This window comes from Rhinichthys klamathensis, unplaced genomic scaffold, assembly GCF_029890125.1.
Source record: "Rhinichthys klamathensis goyatoka isolate OS25496 unplaced genomic scaffold, OSU_Roscu_1.1 h1tg000829l_1, whole genome shotgun sequence".
Classification (NCBI taxonomy): domain Eukaryota; kingdom Metazoa; phylum Chordata; class Actinopteri; order Cypriniformes; family Leuciscidae; genus Rhinichthys; species Rhinichthys klamathensis.
Genome location: NW_026607211.1, coordinates 71,053 through 90,100, shown reverse-complemented (window position 1 = coordinate 90,100; position 19,048 = coordinate 71,053). Strand labels below are relative to the sequence as shown.

Below are 19,048 nucleotides of genomic sequence, written 5' to 3'. Positions count from 1 at the left end.
ATTATGACTTTATATCACGCAATTATGACTTTATATCACACAATTATGACTTTATATCACGCTATTATGACTTTATATCACACAATTATGACTATATCACACAATTATGACTTTATATCACGCAACACGCAATTGTGACTTTATATCACACAATTGCGACTTTATATCACGCAATTATGACTTTATATCACACAATTCTGACTATATCACGCAATTACGACTTTATATCACGCAATTCTGACTTTATATCTCTCAATTGCGTGTTATAAAGTCAGAATTGCGAGTTTATTTCTAATATTACGTAATTATGACTTTATAACACACAATTGTGACTTTATATCACACAATTCTGACTTTATAACACACAATTGTGACTTTATATCACACAATTCTGACTTTATAACACACAATTCTGACTTTATATCACACAATTGTGACTTTATATCACGCAATTACGACTTTATATCACGCAATTACGACTTTATATCACGCAATTCTGACTTTATATCTCTCAATTGCGTGTTATAAAGTCAGAATTGCGAGTTTATTTCTAATATTACGTAATTATGACTTTATAACACACAATTGTGACTTTATATCACGCAATTCTGACTTTATAACACACAATTGTGACTTTATATCACACAATTCTGACTTTATAACACACAATTGTGACTTTATATCACACAATTCTGACTTTATAACACACAATTCTGACTTTATATCACACAATTGTGACTTTATATCATGCAATTACGACTTAATATCACGTGTGTAAACTCACAATTGTGAGGAAAAAAAGTCGCAATTACCTTTTTTCTTTTTTAATCTGTGGTGGAAACAAGCTTCCATAGAAATCACATACTTCCTATAATATCAATAAAATATAATATAATATTTCATTTTTTTAATAAAAAAAATGAACTTGCAAAATTGTCACTGAACCTGCCACAATCAATTTCCTCAACTGTCCCGAGACTCCTCCATGCATGACACACTTTTACGTAATACAAATAGTCAACCGCCTACATAACTTTTCAGTGCATGTGAAAATAGATATTTATATTTAAATATATAGCTAAATATTTAAATATGATGGCGCAATTTACACTTTTCAGCCATTTTCACATTTCCTTTTGTATTTATTTTAATTCTGCAGGGGCAATTTTTTGACTCACATCTTGTATTTTGGGGGCATTTTTGTTAATTCATGCTTTTTTGCCCCAATCCCCGTTAATTTCTCATATGGGATCTCTGTGTAACAATGAATATATTTTATTATATGATATGATTATATCATATTTTTTAAATATGGTTTTATTATTAATATGGTGATTATCTGGACACACAACTTAATAAATTATATTAAACATCTGAATCTAACCATGTCATGTCAACAAATGAAAAAGTCAGCCAGCTATTTATTATTATATCAGTTATTGTGCCTTTCGCCCCGACCACAAATACCATAATTGTACATATTCTTCAATTAATCAAAAACATTTGATTTAATTACCTTTGACAAAACTAAAAAAAACATTAACAAGACCTATTCTGTAATTGTATCGATTTTCATTTGTTTGCTGTATAAATTATTTAAAATCATTAAATATTATATCAAATTAGTGCAGGATCAACTTTCCATTGCTGCCCGGGATCTTGTCGAGAATCAGCCAAGTTTCCATGTGCATAATGAAATGGTTAGGGAACTGCTGTGTTCAGTTTCTGTGCCATCTAGTGGTTTAGAGGAGAATAAAATCAAAGGTAACGATTTGATTTTCCACTAAAAATCGATTGTCCATTTTAGACGTTCGACAAACTATAAGTAACTTAGCAACTACATGCCAACTAACTGTCATAAGTAGACTGTCTGCTTAATATCTGCACACACTTTTTTTTATGCTCCCCAACAGACATTATCCTCCTCTACATGTCTATGCTACACCCTAACAGTCTACTAATACTCTAATGACTGCTAGTTGACATGTAGTTACATATAGTTAGTTAGTAGAATGTCTGAAGTGGACCTTTGGAAATAAGGTGTAACTAAATCGAATGCACGGTTTACCCCGGTGCGCCTTCATCCCCACTGTAACCTCTTCACTCCAGACTAGTGTGTGTTTCCTGATGTGTGATGCTGTGTGTGCTACAGGTGCAGCGCTCCAGAAACAAGCAGATGAGGGAGATGTTTCCCGACGGCTTCGGGATCCATCACGCCGGGATGTTACGGCAGGACCGAACACTCATGGAGAACATGTTTTCAAGAGGATACATAAAGATTCTGGTGTGCACCGCCACGCTGGCCTGGGGTGTTAACTTACCCGCTCACGCAGTCATCATCAAGGTCAGGACACATCGCTGCTGGTGTGTGTGTGTGTGTGTGTGTGTGTGTGTGTGTGTGTGTGTGTGTGTGTGTGTGTGTGTGCATGAAACGCTGCATTATTAAAGTGCCCATATTATGCTTTCCAGCTATTACCTTTCATGTAGTATGTTTATAGCTGTTTGTAAATGTAAAATGTCTGCAAAGATCAAAGTGCAGATAAATTGAGTTTTTGTCTCTCAAAAGAAAGAAGTGATTCTGAAATGCCTGAAACGAGTCGTCAGTAATTCCAGTTTTACTTTCTACACGAACCTACACTCACCGGCCACTTTATTAGGTACCCCATGCTAGTAACGGGTTGGACCCCCTTTTGCCTTCAGAACTGCCTCAATTCTTCGTGGCATAGATTCAACAAGGTGCTGGAAGCATTCCTCAGGGAGTTTGGTCCATATTGACATGATGGCATCACACAGTTGCCGCAGATTTGTCGGCTGCACATCCATGATGCGAATCTCCCGTTCCACCACATCCCAAAGATGCTCTATTGGGTTGAGATCTGGTGACTGTGGAGGCCATTTTAGTACAGTGAACTCATTGTCATGTTCAAGAAACCAATTTGAAATGATTAGAGCTTTGTGACATGGTGGAAGTAGCCATCAGAGGATGGGTACATGGTGGCCATAAAGGGATGGACATGGTCAGAAACAATGCTCAGGTAGGCCGTGGCATTTAAACGATGCCCAATTGGCACTAAGGGGCCTAAAGTGTGCCAGGAAAACATCCCCCACACCATTACACCACCACCACCAGCCTGCACAGTGGTAACAAGGCATGATGGTTCCATGTTCTCATTCTGTTTACGCCAAATTCTGACTCTAACATCTGAATGTCTCAACAGAAATCGAGACTCATCAGACCAGGCAACATTTTTCCAGTCTTCAACTGTTCAATTTTGGTGAGCTCTTGCAAATTGTAGCCTCTTTTTCCTATTTGTAGTGGAGATGAGTGGTACCCGGTGGAGTCTTCTGCTGTTGTAGCCCATCCGCCTCAAGGTTGTGCGTGTTGTGGCTTCACAAATGCTTTGCTGCATACCTCGGTTGTAACGAGTGGTTATTTCAGTCACTGTTGCCCTTCTATCAGCTCGAACCAGTCTGGCCATTCTCCTCTGACCTCTAGCATCAACAAGGCATTTCCGCCCACAGAACTGCCGCTCACTGGATGTTTTTTCTTTTTCGGACCATTCTCTGTAAACCCTAGAGATGGTTGTGCGTGAAAATCCCAGTAGATTAGCAGTTTCTGAAATACTCAGACCAGCCCTTCTGGCACCAACAATCATGCCACGTTCAAAGTCACTCAAATCAACTTTCTTCCCCATACTGATGCTCGGTTTGAACTGCAGGAGATTGTCTTGACCATGTCTACATGCCTAAATGCACTGAGTGGCCGCCATGTGATTGGCTGCTTAGAAATTAAGTGTTAACGAGCAGTTGGACAGGTGTACCTAATAAAGTGGCCGGTGAGTGTATGTAGGATTGTATCAAATTTGCATAATGGTCTTCATTGGCTGCCCACGAACAGTCTACTTTGCTCCGCCCTCAAACACTGTAGTTGTAGCGGAGGCTGGAAGAAATTGGTTAGTTTTGGCAACATGTCGAGAAGACGCTATTTTCAGCACTGCGAATCCATATTAATGCACTTCCAAAGCAATTTATACGATAAAACCGACACCATCATTACTGTTCATATCGTTGTGTATCAAATGCTGAGAAAGAGCTGAAATTCATAAATGCTAATGAGGGTTTGGTTTTGGGCATGCACTGTTACTGGTCAACCAATCACAAAAGACTGAGTCATCTGACCAATCAGAGCAAAGTAGAGCAATCGCAACAGACTGAGCCATCTGACCAATCAGAGCAGAGTAGAAGAATCACAACAGACTGAGCCATCTGACCAATCAGAGCAGAGTAGAGCAATCGTAACAGACTGGGTCATCTGACCAATCAGAGCAGAGTAGAGCAATCGCAACAGACTGAGCCGTCTGACCAATCAGAGCAGAGTAGACCAATCACAACAGACTGGGTCATCTGACCAATCAGAGCAGAGTAGAGCAATCGCAACAGACTGAGCCATCTGACCAATCAGAGCAGAGTAGAACAATCGCAACAGACTGGGTCATCTGACCAATCAGAGCAGAGTAGAAGAATCACAACAGACTGGGTCATCTGACCAATCAGAGCAGAGTAGAGCAATCGCAACAGACTGGGTCATCTGACCAATCAGAGCAGAGTAGACCAATCACAACAGACTGAGCCATCTGACCAATCAGAGCAGAGTAGAGCAATCGCAACAGACTGGGTCATCTGACCAATCAGAGCAGAGTAGACCAATCACAACAGACTGAGCCATCTGACCAATCAGAGCAGAGTAGAGCAATCGCAACAGACTGGGTCATCTGACCAATCAGAGCAGAGCAGACCAATCACAACAGACTGAGCCATCTGACCAATCAGAGCAGAGTAGAGCAATCGCAACAGACTGGGTCATCTGACCAATCAGAGCAGAGTAGACCAATCACAACAGACTGAGCCATCTGACCAATCAGAGCAGAGTAGAGCAATCGCAACAGACTGGGTCATCTGACCAATCAGAGCAGAGTAGACCAATCACAACAGACTGAGCCATCTGACCAATCAGAGCAGAGTAGAGCAATCGCAACAGAGTTAGCCATCTGACCAATCAGAGCAGAGTAGACCAATCACAACAGACGTAGCCATCTGACCAATCAGAGCAGAGTAGAACAATCGCAACAAACTGGGTCATCTGACCAATCAGAGCAGAGTAGACCAATCGCAACAGACGTAGCCATCTGACCAATCAGAGCAGAGTAGAGCAATCGCAACAGACTGGGTCATCTGACCAATCAGAGCAGAGTAGACCAATCACAACAGACGTAGCCATCTGACCAATCAGAGCAGAGTAGAACAATCGCAACAGACTGGGTCATCTGACCAATCAGAGCAGAGTAGAGCAATCGCAACAGACTGGGTCATCTGACCAATCAGAGCAGAGCAGACCAATCCCAACAGACTGAGCCATCTGACCAATCAGAGCAGAGTAGAGCAATCGCAACAGACTGGGTCATCTGACCAATCAGAGCAGAGTAGACCAATCGCAACAGACTGAGCCATCTGACCAATCAGAGCAGAGTAGAGCAATCGCAACAGACTGGGTCATCTGACCAATCAGAGCAGAGTAGACCAATCACAACAGACTGAGCCATCTGACCAATCAGAGCAGAGTAGAGCAATCGCAACAGACGTAGCCATCTGACCAATCAGAGCAGAGTAGACCAATCACAACAGACGTAGCCATCTGACCAATCAGAGCAGAGTAGAACAATCGCAACAAACTGGGTCATCTGACCAATCAGAGCAGAGTAGACCAATCGCAACAGACGTAGCCATCTGACCAATCAGAGCAGAGTAGAGCAATCGCAACAGACTGGGTCATCTGACCAATCAGAGCAGAGTAGACCAATCACAACAGACGTAGCCATCTGACCAATCAGAGCAGAGTAGAACAATCGCAACAGACTGGGTCATCTGACCAATCAGAGCAGAGTAGAGCAATCGCAACAGACTGGGTCATCTGACCAATCAGAGCAGAGCAGACCAATCACAACAGACTGAGCCATCTGACCAATCAGAGCAGAGTAGAGCAATCGCAACAGACTGGGTCATCTGACCAATCAGAGCAGAGTAGACCAATTGCAACAGACGTAGCCATCTAACCAATCAGAGCAGAGTAGAACAATCGCAACAGACTGGGTCATCTGACCAATCAGAGCAGAGTAGAGCAATGGCAACAGACTGGGTCATCTGACCAATCAGAGCAGAGCAGACCAATCACAACAGACTGAGCCATCTGACCAATCAGAGCAGAGTAGACCAATCACAACAGACTGAGCCATTTGACCAATCAGAGCAGAGTAGAGCAATCGCAACAGACTGGGTCATCTGACCAATCAGAGCAGAGTAGACCAATCACAACAGACTGAGCCATCTGACCAATCAGAGCAGAGTAGACCAATCACAACAGACTGAGCCATCTGACCAATCAGAGCAGAGTAGAACAATCGCAACAGACGTAGCCATCTGACCAATCAGAGCAGAGTAGAACAATCGCAACAGACTGGGTCATCTGACCAATCAGAGCAGAGTAGAGCAATCGCAACAGACTGGGTCATCTGACCAATCAGAGCAGAGCAGACCAATCACAACAGACTGAGCCATCTGACCAATCAGAGCAGAGTAGAGCAATCGCAACAGACTGGGTCATCTGACCAATCAGAGCAGAGTAGACCAATCACAACAGACTGAGCCATCTGACCAATCAGAGCAGAGTAGAGCAATCGCAACAGACTGGGTCATCTGACCAATCAGAGCAGAGTAGACCAATCACAACAGACTGAGCCATCTGACCAATCAGCAGAGTAGACCAATCACAACAGACTGAGCCATCTGACCAATCAGAGCAGAGTAGAGCAATCGCAACAGACTGGGTCATCGGACCAATCAGAGCAGAGCAGACCAATCACAACAGACTGAGCCATCTGACCAATCAGAGCAGAGTAGACCAATCACAACAGACTGAGCCATCTGACCAATCAGAGCAGAGTAGAACAATCGCAACAGACGTAGCCATCTGACCAATCAGAGCAGAGGAGAACAATCGCAACAGACTGGGTCATCTGACCAATCAGAGCAGAGTAGAGCAATCGCAACAGACTGGGTCATCTGACCAATCAGAGCAGAGCAGACCAATCACAAAAGACTGAGCCATCTGACCAATCAGAGCAGAGTAGACCAATCACAACAGACTGAGCCATCTGACCAATCAGAGCAGAGTAGAGCAATCGCAACAGACTGGGTCATCTGACCAATCAGAGCAGAGCAGACCAATCACAACAGACTGAGCCATCTGACCAATCAGAGCAGAGTAGACCAATCACAACAGACTGAGCCATCTGACCAATCAGAGCAGAGTAGAACAATCGCAACAGACTGGGTCATCTGACCAATCAGAGCAGAGCAGACCAATCACAACAGACTGAGCCATCTGACCAATCAGAGCAGAGTAGACCAATCACAACAGACTGAGCCATCTGACCAATCAGAGCAGAGTAGAACAATCGCAACAGACTGAGCCATCTGACCAATCAGAGCTGAGTAGACCAATCACAACAGACTGAGCCATCTGACCAATCAGAGTTGAGTAGACCAATCACAACAGACTGAGCCATCTGACCAATCAGAGTTGAGTAGAAGTGTGTTTGGCCTTGGATGCATGTAAACCTGTAGAAGGAGACTCCAAAACAAAATCCTTTCAGATCCTTTAAATAAGCATAATAGGAGCACTTGAATCATCATTCTGGAATCTACAGAATGAGCTTTAAATGATTGCTGTCTGATATCAGGGCACTAATATCTATGATGCCAAGCGTGGAGCGCTGGTGGATCTGGGCATCCTGGACGTGATGCAGATCTTCGGTCGGGCCGGACGGCCACAGTTTGACAAGTACGGTGAGGGAACCATCATCACGACCCATGAGAAGCTGAGCCATTACCTGACGCTCCTGACCCAGCAGAACCCCATCGAGAGCCAGTTCCAGCAGAGCCTATCCGACAACCTCAACGCTGAGGTACAGCCACACACACTGCCAACCTCAACACTGAGATACAGCCACACACACTGCCAACCTCAACACTGAGATACAGCCACACACACTGCCAACCTCAACACTGAGGTACAGCCACACACACTGCCAACCTCAACACTGAGGTACAGCCACACACACTGCCAACCTCAACACTGAGGTACAGCCACACACACTGCCAACCTCAACACTGAGATACAGCCACACACACTGCCAAACTCAACACTGAGGTACAGCCACACACACTGCCAACCTCAACACTGAGATACAGCCACACACACGGCCAACCTCAACACTGAGGTACAGCCACACACACTGCCAACCTCAACACTGAGGTACAGCCACACACACTGCCAACCTCAACACTGAGGTACAGCCACACACACTGCCAACCTCAACGCTGAGATACAGCCACACACACTGCCAACCTCAACACTGAGGTACAGCCACACACACGGCCAACCTCAACGCTGAGATACAGCCACACACGGCCAACCTCAACACTGAGGTACAGCCACACACACTGCCAACCTCAACACTGAGATACAGCCACACACACTGCTAACCTCAACGCTGAGATACAGCCACACACACTGCCAACCTCAACACTGAGATACAGCCACACACACTGCCAACCTCAACACTGAGATACAGCCACACACACTGCCAACCTCAACACTGAGATACAGCCACACACACTGCTAACCTCAACACTGAGGTACAGCCACACACACTGCCAACCTCAACACTGAGATACAGCCACACACACTGCCAACCTCAACACTGAGGTACAGCCACACACACTGCCAACCTCAACACTGAGATACAGCCACACACACTGCTAACCTCAACACTGAGGTACAGCCACACACACTGCCAACCTCAACACTGAGATACAGCCACACACACTGCTAACCTCAACGCTGAGATACAGCCACACACACGGCCAACCTCAACCCTGAGGTACAGCCACACACACTGCCAACCTCAACACTGAGATACAGCCACACACACTGCCAACCTCAACACTGAGGTACAGCCACACAAACGGCCAACCTCAACACTGAGATACAGCCACACACACTGCCAACCTCAACACTGAGGTACAGCCACACACACTGCCAACCTCAACACTGAGGTACAGCCACACACACTGCCAACCTCAACGCTGAGGTACAGCCACACACACTGCCAACCTCAACGCTGAGGTACAGCCACACACACTGCCAACCTCAACACTGAGGTACAGCCACACACACGGCCAAACTCAACACTGAGATACAGCCACACACACTGCCAACCTCAACACTGAGATACAGCCACACACACTGCCAACCTCAACACTGAGATACAGCCACACACACTGCCAAACTCAACACTGAGGTACAGCCACACACACTGCCAAACTCAACACTGAGGTACAGCCACACACTGCCAACCTCAACACTGAGATACAGCCACACACACTGCCAACCTCAACACTGAGATACAGCCACACACACTGCCAAACTCAACACTGAGATACAGCCACACACACTGCCAACCTCAACACTGAGGTACAGCCACACACACTGCCAACCTCAACACTGAGATACAGCCACACACACTGCCAACCTCAACACTGAGGTACAGCCACACACACGGCCAACCTCAGCACTGAGATACAGCCACACACACTGCCAACCTCAACACTGAGATACAGCCACACACACTGCCAAACTCAACACTGAGATACAGCCACACACACTGCCAACCTCAACACTGAGGTACAGCCACACACACTGCCAACCTCAACACTGAGATACAGCCACACACACTGCCAACCTCAACACTGAGATACAGCCACACACACTGCCAACCTCAACACTGAGATACAGCCACACACACTGCCAACCTCAACGCTGAGATACAGCCACACACACTCCCAACCTCAACACTGAGGTACAGCCACACACACGGCCAACCTCAACACTGAGATACAGCCACACACACTGCCAACCTCAACACTGAGATACAGCCACACACACTGCCAAACTCAACACTGAGGTACAGCCACACACACTACCAACCTCAACACTGAGGTACAGCCACACACACGGCCAACCTCAACACTGAGATACAGCCACACACACTGCCAACCTCAACACTGAGATACAGCCACACACACTGCCAACCTCAACACTGAGATACAGCCACACACACTGCCAACCTCAACACTGAGATACAGCCACACACACTGCCAACCTCAACACTGAGATACAGCCACACACACTGCCAACCTCAACGCTGAGATACAGCCACACACACTGCCAACCTCAACGCTGAGATAAAGCCACACACACTGCCAACCTCAACACTGAGATACAGCCACACACACTGCCAACCTCAACACTGAGATACAGCCACACACACTGCCAACCTCAACACTGAGGTACAGCCACACACACTGCCAACCTCAACACTGAGATACAGCCACACACACTGCCAACCTCAACACTGAGATACAGCCACACACACTGCCAACCTCAACACTGAGATACAGCCACACACACTGCCAACCTCAACACTGAGATACAGCCACACACACTGCCAACCTCAACACTGAGATACAGCCACACACACTGCCAACCTCAACACTGAGATACAGCCACACACACTGCCAAACTCAACACTGAGATACAGCCACACACACTGCCAACCTCAACAATGAGGTACAGCCACACACACTGCCAACCTCAACACTGAGATACAGCCACACACACTGCCAACCTCAACACTGAGGTACAGCCACACACACTGCCAACCTCAACACTGAGATACAGCCACACACACTGCCAACCTCAACACTGAGGTACAGCCACACACACGGCCAACTTCAACACTGAGGTACAGCCACACACACTGCCAACCTCAACACTGAGATACAGCCACACACACTGCCAACCTCAACACTGAGGTACAGCCACACACACGGCCAACCTCAACACTGAGATACAGCCACACACACTGCCAACCTCAACACTGAGATACAGCCACACACACTGCCAACCTCAACACTGAGATACAGCCACACACACTGCCAACCTCAACACTGAGATACAGCCACACACACTGCCAACCTCAACACTGAGATACAGCCACACACACTGCCAACCTCAACACTGAGGTACAGCCACACACACTGCCAACCTCAACACTGAGGTACAGCCACACACACTACCAACCTCAACACTGAGGTACAGCCACACACACTACCAACCTCAACACTGAGGTACAGCCACACACACGGCCAACCTCAACACTGAGATACAGCCACACACACTGCCAACCTCAACACTGAGAAACAGCCACTCACACTGCCAAACTCAACACTGAGGTACAGCCACACACACTACCAACCTCAACACTGAGGTACAGCCACACACACGGCCAACCTCAACACTGAGATACAGCCACACACACTGCCAACCTCAACACTGAGATACAGCCACACACACTGCCAACCTCAACACTGAGGTACAGCCACACACACTGCCAACCTCAACACTGAGATACAGCCACACACACTGCCAACCTCAACACTGAGATACAGCCACACACACTGCCAACCTCAACACTGAGATACAGCCACACACACTGCCAACCTCAACGCTGAGATACAGCCACACACACTGCCAACCTCAACGCTGAGATACAGCCACACACACTGCCAACCTCAACACTGAGATACAGCCACACACACTGCCAACCTCAACACTGAGATACAGCCACACACACTGCCAACCTCAACACTGAGGTACAGCCACACACACTGCCAACCTCAACACTGAGATACAGCCACACACACTGCCAACCTCAACACTGAGATACAGCCACACACACTGCCAACCTCAACACTGAGATACAGCCACACACACTGCCAACCTCAACACTGAGATACAGCCACACACACTGCCAACCTCAACACTGAGATACAGCCACACACACTGCCAACCTCAACACTGAGATACAGCCACACACACTGCCAACCTCAACACTGAGATACAGCCACACACACTGCCAAACTCAACACTGAGATACAGCCACACACACTGCCAACCTCAACACTGAGGTACAGCCACACACACTGCCAACCTCAACACTGATATACAGCCACACACACTGCCAAACTCAACACTGAGGTACAGCCACACACACGGCCAACCTCAACACTGAGATACAGCCACACACACTGCCAACCTCAACACTGAGATACAGCCACACACACTGCCAAACTCAACACTGAGATACAGCCACACACACTGCCAACCTCAACACTGAGGTACAGCCACACACACTGTCAACCTCAACACTGAGATACAGCCACACACACTGCCAACCTCAACACTGAGATACAGCCACACACACTGCCAACCTCAACACTGAGATACAGCCACACACACTGCCAACCTCAACACTGAGGTACAGCCACACACACGGCCAACCTCAACACTGAGGTACAGCCACACACACTACCAACCTCAACACTGAGGTACAGCCACACACACTACCAACCTCAACACTGAGGTACAGCCACACACACTGCCAACCTCAACACTGAGATACAGCCACACACACTGCCAACCTCAACACTGAGATACAGCCACACACACTGCCAACCTCAACACTGAGATACAGCCACACACACTGCCAACCTCAACGCTGAGATACAGCCACACACACTCCCAACCTCAACACTGAGGTACAGCCACACACACTACCAACCTCAACACTGAGGTACAGCCACACACACTACCAACCTCAACACTGAGGTACAGCCACACACACTGCCAACCTCAACGCTGAGATACAGCCACACACACTGACAACCTCAACACTGAGATACAGCCACACACACTGCCAACCTCAACACTGAGGTACAGCCACACACACTACCAACCTCAACACTGAGGTACAGCCACACACACTACCAACCTCAACACTGAGGTACAGCCACACACACTACCAACCTCAACACTGAGGTACAGCCACACACACGGCCAACCTCAACACTGAGATACAGCCACACACACTGCAAACCTCAACACTGAGGTACAGCCACACACACTACCAACCTCAACACTGAGGTACAGCCACACACACGGCCAACCTCAACACTGAGATACAGCCACACACACTGCCAACCTCAACACTGAGATACAGCCACACACACTGCCAACCTCAACACTGAGATACAGCCACACACACTGCCAACCTCAACACTGAGGTACAGCCACACACACTGCCAACCTCAACACTGAGATACAGCCACACACACTGCCAACCTCAACGCTGAGATACAGCCACACACACTCCCAACCTCAACACTGAGGTACAGCCACACACACTACCAACCTCAACACTGAGGTACAGCCACACACACTACCAACCTCAACACTGAGGTACAGCCACACACACTGCCAACCTCAACACTGAGATACAGCCACACACACTGCCAACCTCAACACTGAGATACAGCCACACACACTGCCAACCTCAACACTGAGATACAGCCACACACACTGCCAACCTCAACACTGAGATACAGCCACACACACTGCCAACCTCAACACTGAGATACAGCCACACACACTGCCAACCTCAACACTGAGATACAGCCACACACACTGCCAACCTCAACACTGAGGTACAGCCACACACACTGCCAACCTCAACACTGAGATACAGCCACACACACTGCCAACCTCAACACTGAGATACAGCCACACACACTGCCAACCTCAACACTGAGGTACAGCCACACACACTGCCAACCTCAACACTGAGATACAGCCACACACACTGCCAACCTCAACACTGAGGTACAGCCACACACACTGCCAACCTCAACACTGAGGTACAGCCACACACACTGCCAACCTCAACGCTGAGATACAGCCACACACTGCCAACCTCAACACTGAGGTACAGCCACACACACTGCCAACCTCAACACTGAGATACAGCCACACACACTGCCAACCTCAACACTGAGATACAGCCACACACACTCCCAACCTCAACACTGAGGTACAGCCACACACACTGCCAACCTCAACACTGAGGTACAGCCACACACACTGCCAACCTCAACACTGAGGTACAGCCACACACACTGCCAACCTCAACACTGAGGTACAGCCACACACACTGCCAACCTCAACACTGAGGTACAGCCACACACACTGCCTTCAAGCTGAGGAGACCTGCTGGGCCACATATATAAATATGATGACCTTTGGCGTAAATCTGCTCTTTCAATCTCCTGATTTTCAATATTAATGTACTTTTTAAGTTCATTACTCTTTACTACACTTAATAATCATATTATCTCATTATACATTAATCACATTACACTTTATTTATGCTTTTGTCAAAACAGTTGTATAAGATTATCAGTGATAAGAAATTACAATTACAATGTTAAATATTTAATATTTTTATTTTATTTATTATTAGTTTTTAAATATATATATATATATAATTACAGAAGCACAACAAAATTACTAAAATTTAAATTAAAATGAAGCTGAAAATATAAGCTAATTCATAATATGAATAAAAACAAAAAAAAATTGTGTTAGATTTAGTGCTGGGCAACGATTAATCGCATCCAAAATAAAAGTTTGTGTTTACATAATATATGTGTGTGTACTGTGTATAATTATTTTGTACATAGCAATACACACACATGCATGTATGTATGCATGCATGTATTAAAACAAACGTGTTATTTATATATATATAATATAAATTATGTAAAAATATATTCAATGTACATGCATATGTTATATTATACAAAATAATTATACACAGTACACACATATATTAACTTTTATTTTTGGATGTGATTAATCGTTGCCCAGCACTGATTAGATATTTGTGATTCTACTGTAGGAGAGGATTTGAATAATCTAATTTAGGTTATATAAATCATCTCCTACAGTAGAATCACACATTGTTCTAACACTCAAATCTAAAGTCAGGCTGTTTTGTCTCTAATTGTATATAGTTTGCACTGAACAAGGAGTTTCACTTTAGTTTTTGTTTGTTTGCAAAAGTATGTTTTTATTTAAAAAATATTTGATAGCTAGAATGTGTCTTTGTAATTGAATTAATGATGATAAGCTTGGAAAAGAATGAAACGAGCTTAATGACCTCTTCAAGATGTTTATAATAGTAGAAGGAAAGGGCTGTTCCTCACTCTGCCACATGATGGCAGCATCCACAAGCGTTTTCCAATAGAAACTCATGATCAGTTCATCCAACAGATGGCGCAGTGACATCAGGCATCAGTTGAATATTAGATTAAAATCATTTCTGCATGTATTTAGGACTGTTGTGCATGGCATATCAATTATCATATTATGTCCAAGATCTCAATCACATAGTTAGTAATATTAAACCCAACCCACACCTCTAGAAAACATTAGGATTTGATTTAAAGTGCTTGAAATGTGATGCTTGCTTATTGTTGGTTGTTTTGTGCAGATCGCTCTAGGGACGGTCACTAATGTTGATGAAGCCGTCCGGTGGTTGAGTTACACGTATCTGTACGTGCGAATGAGAGCCAATCCACTCGTTTACGGGATCAACCACAAGGCCTGTCAGGTGCTCATGCTCTCAGTCTCAGTAGTTAAATGGGATTTGCCGGTTTTCAGTTTTTATTTATATTTTCGTTGTAAAAAAAAATATATATATATATATAATATAGTTATATTGTTATAATATAAATATTAGTTATACAGTTATATTTTCCTCTCTTGTTATAGTTTATTATGTCAAATGATTTGTGGTGAAATATTCTGCTAATAGTTGATTATAATTGTGTTGTTCAGATGGACCCGCAGTTGGAGCTCTACAGGAAGGAGTTAGTGGTGGAGTCGGGCAGAAAGCTTGATAAAGCTCGGATGATCCGGTTCGACGAGAGGACGGGTTATTTTGCGTCCACAGATCTTGGCAGGACGGCCAGTCACTTCTACATAAAGTACAACACTATGGAGGTGAGATGTGTACGGATGTATAGAGCGAGCCATTGGCTGCATGCAGTGTTTCATTCTCAAAGAAAGCATGACGGTTAACTTGGCAAAAATATTTTTGAAATTATTCAGCAAGGATGCATTAAATTAATCAAAAGTGACAGTGAATGAAGTTATAATATTACAAAAGATTTATGTTTCAAATAAATGCTGTGCTTTTGAACTTTCTATTCATCAAATAAATCTGAAAAAAAAAAAAAGTATAATGTTTTCCACAAAAATATTGCGCAGCACAACTGTTTGCAACTGATGATAATAATCAGAAATGTTTCTTGAGCATCAAATCAGCAGATTAGAGTGATGTTTTATTTTATTCAGCAAGGATGCATTAAATTGATCAAACGTGACTGTAAAGACATTTCTAATATTACAAAAGATTTCTATTTTAAATAGAAGTCTGTTCTTAGATCTTTCTATTCATCAAAGTATCCTAACAAAAAATAAATACATTTATAATTTTCCACGAAAATATTGCGCAGCACAACTGTTTTCAACACTGATAATAATCAGAAATGTTTCTTGAGCATCAAATCAGCAGATTAGAGTGATGTTTTTATTCAGCAAGGATGCATTAAATTGATCAAACGTGACAGTAAAGACATTTATAATATGACATAAGATTTCTATTTTAAATAGAAGTCAAGTCATCATATTAGAGTGATTTCTGAAGGATCATGTGACACTGAAGACTGGAGTAATGATGCTGGAAATACAGCTTTGATTGGCTTAATGTACATTAAATGCATCTTTGACTTTTTAATATTCTTTCTTTACATTCCACAGACTTTCAATGAGCTTTTCAGCGCGCAGAAGACCGAAGCAGATATTCTGAGCATCGTTTCAAAAGCGGAAGAGTTTGAGCAGATCAAGGTGAGAGGTCGTCGGTTCACACACACACAGGTCTTTGGTCTTTAGTAACGGGTGTGTCTCACAGTGAGGTGTGTGTGTGACGCACAGGTCCGGGACGAGGAGCTGGAGGAACTGGAGAAGATGTTGTGTGATTTCTGTGAGCTTCCAGCGGCTGGAGGAGTGGAGAACGGTTACGGGAAGATCAACATCCTCCTCCAGACGTACATCGGGCGCGGGGAAGTGGACAGCTTCTCCCTCATCTCTGACCTGTCTTATGTAGCGCAGGTGAGACACCCAACAGCTTCGTCCTCATTATACGCGCTTTAACATTGAGAAATTAAACCTGCCAAATCATATGCAACGGCACATCAATTACGGAAGATTGTGTTCAGAGCCGTGTCTGATATAATCACATAATGTTTCTCCAATTCTGACCAAACTTCATCATTTCAATGGGAATCGGCCCAATGAAGAATTTTCCCTGTCGGAAAAGCTTAATTATGCGAGTCGAGTTCAATTTTAGTGAATTTTGTAAATTAGCTGAAGATCCACAATGGGCGAGAGGCTCATTCAGCAAGTTTTGCAAAACACTTCAATATTATAAAAGCTTGGCTGTCTGAAAATGTTTATTTCGTTGTCATTATTCGTTGTAATTTGTCACATTCGGTCCTGCTTTCTTTTGTCCTCCAAATTTGCTGAACACTGAGTTTTAAAGGAATATTTCCTATACACACACTCATGCTGCTCTTTTCCACGCAATGAAAACTGATGGCTACACCGTTGAGTACCAGAAAGGACAAATAAGAGTTCGAGTTATACTTAATTGTCCTTTTTTCAAGGAAATTCGTCTTGAAATGTAAAGCCGCAGTGAAACACAATAAACCACAACACAACACAACTAGAGATGCACCGATGTATCGGCCAATAATCAGCATCGGCCGATTAAAGCTATTATTATACGATCTGTCCATCAAAAGGGTGCGGGAAAACTGTGACACACAGACTGTGTCTGTGAGGGACATCTCTGTGTTGTATTTAGGGCAAGTTAAAGTGACAATAACGCATTAACAGTTAAAAATAGCTACATAAAAGCAGGCTTTAAATCACCCGTAGTTCACGCCAGGGTTGCCAGATCTACTTTTTGCCCCCTACATCAAACATTATTTGTTTAACAGCTTTGTGCTCTGTTACTTAAAGTCTCAGCTTTCAAATTCTGTCCATTTTATCACCAAATTCAAACAATAAATGGCGTTTTGCCGCTCTTAAATGTGACACATCGCTGTATCGCCTCAGTCTTTTCTTCCACTTTAATACAAATTATATCTAGAAAAACATGCATGAATATCAGAAGCGTATTTACTGTTAATTATATTTGTATGCTTTGAATATATTTGCAATTAGCAAGTGTTTATGCAAACTACCTTATGTGTATACAAATATTTCTGCTTTTATTTTGAGTGTAAATATTATATCTGGAAATAAATAGCAGTTGAATAATAGCTCTGTTGTTAATTTAACCTCTAATATTATAGTTTGCCAAATGAGAGGCTTCCCTGGATATTTCCCAGCATTATTTGAGAGGAAAATCAAACTATCGGCATCGGTATCACCCAATATCATTCTGAATATTAGAGATTTAGTATCGGTGCATCACTACATTTGACGCATCACCAAAACAACCAAAAAACAGCATTATTAAAGTGGTCCATACGACACCATTTGAAGCCTAAAAAGCTTAATGTGCATAAATACGCCAACGATATGATGTTCTTCTGTGATCGTGGCACATTTAAAGAAGCGTTGAACTCAAATGTGAGATCTGCGGAGATGAGTGGACGCGTTTATGGTGATTGCCGTTGTATGGAAAAGATCCATGAAGAAACACACGCATGCTTCAAGCAACACGAGGACTAAATAGTGAGCGAGATTGTGAGTGTTCTGCGACTGCGATGTGCTCTGTGGAAGACATCTATCCATGTACAACAGCTTCCATGTGCTCGGATAGTGCAAATCGCTCGGAGAAATTCCCTCTTTGCTCCTAATCCGGCTGATTTCAGATGTGCAGCTGGGATCCGGCAGTGGGAG

General features: G+C 44.3%; 1 protein-coding gene across 1 annotated transcript in view; it reads left to right on the top strand.

Annotated features, from left to right (window-relative positions):
- Window positions 1–19,048, top strand: part of LOC130078189 (activating signal cointegrator 1 complex subunit 3) — a gene marked incomplete at both ends in the record, with an annotated part of 215,830 nt that overhangs the window by 126,937 nt on the left and 69,845 nt on the right. The window contains 6 exons of the mRNA XM_056243713.1: window positions 2,153–2,344; window positions 7,797–8,021; window positions 15,567–15,686; window positions 15,914–16,078; window positions 16,898–16,984; window positions 17,072–17,248. Of these exons, the coding sequence (XP_056099688.1) occupies window positions 2,153–2,344; window positions 7,797–8,021; window positions 15,567–15,686; window positions 15,914–16,078; window positions 16,898–16,984; window positions 17,072–17,248 (966 nt within the window). The remainder of the gene's footprint in view (window positions 1–2,152; window positions 2,345–7,796; window positions 8,022–15,566; window positions 15,687–15,913; window positions 16,079–16,897; window positions 16,985–17,071; window positions 17,249–19,048) is intronic.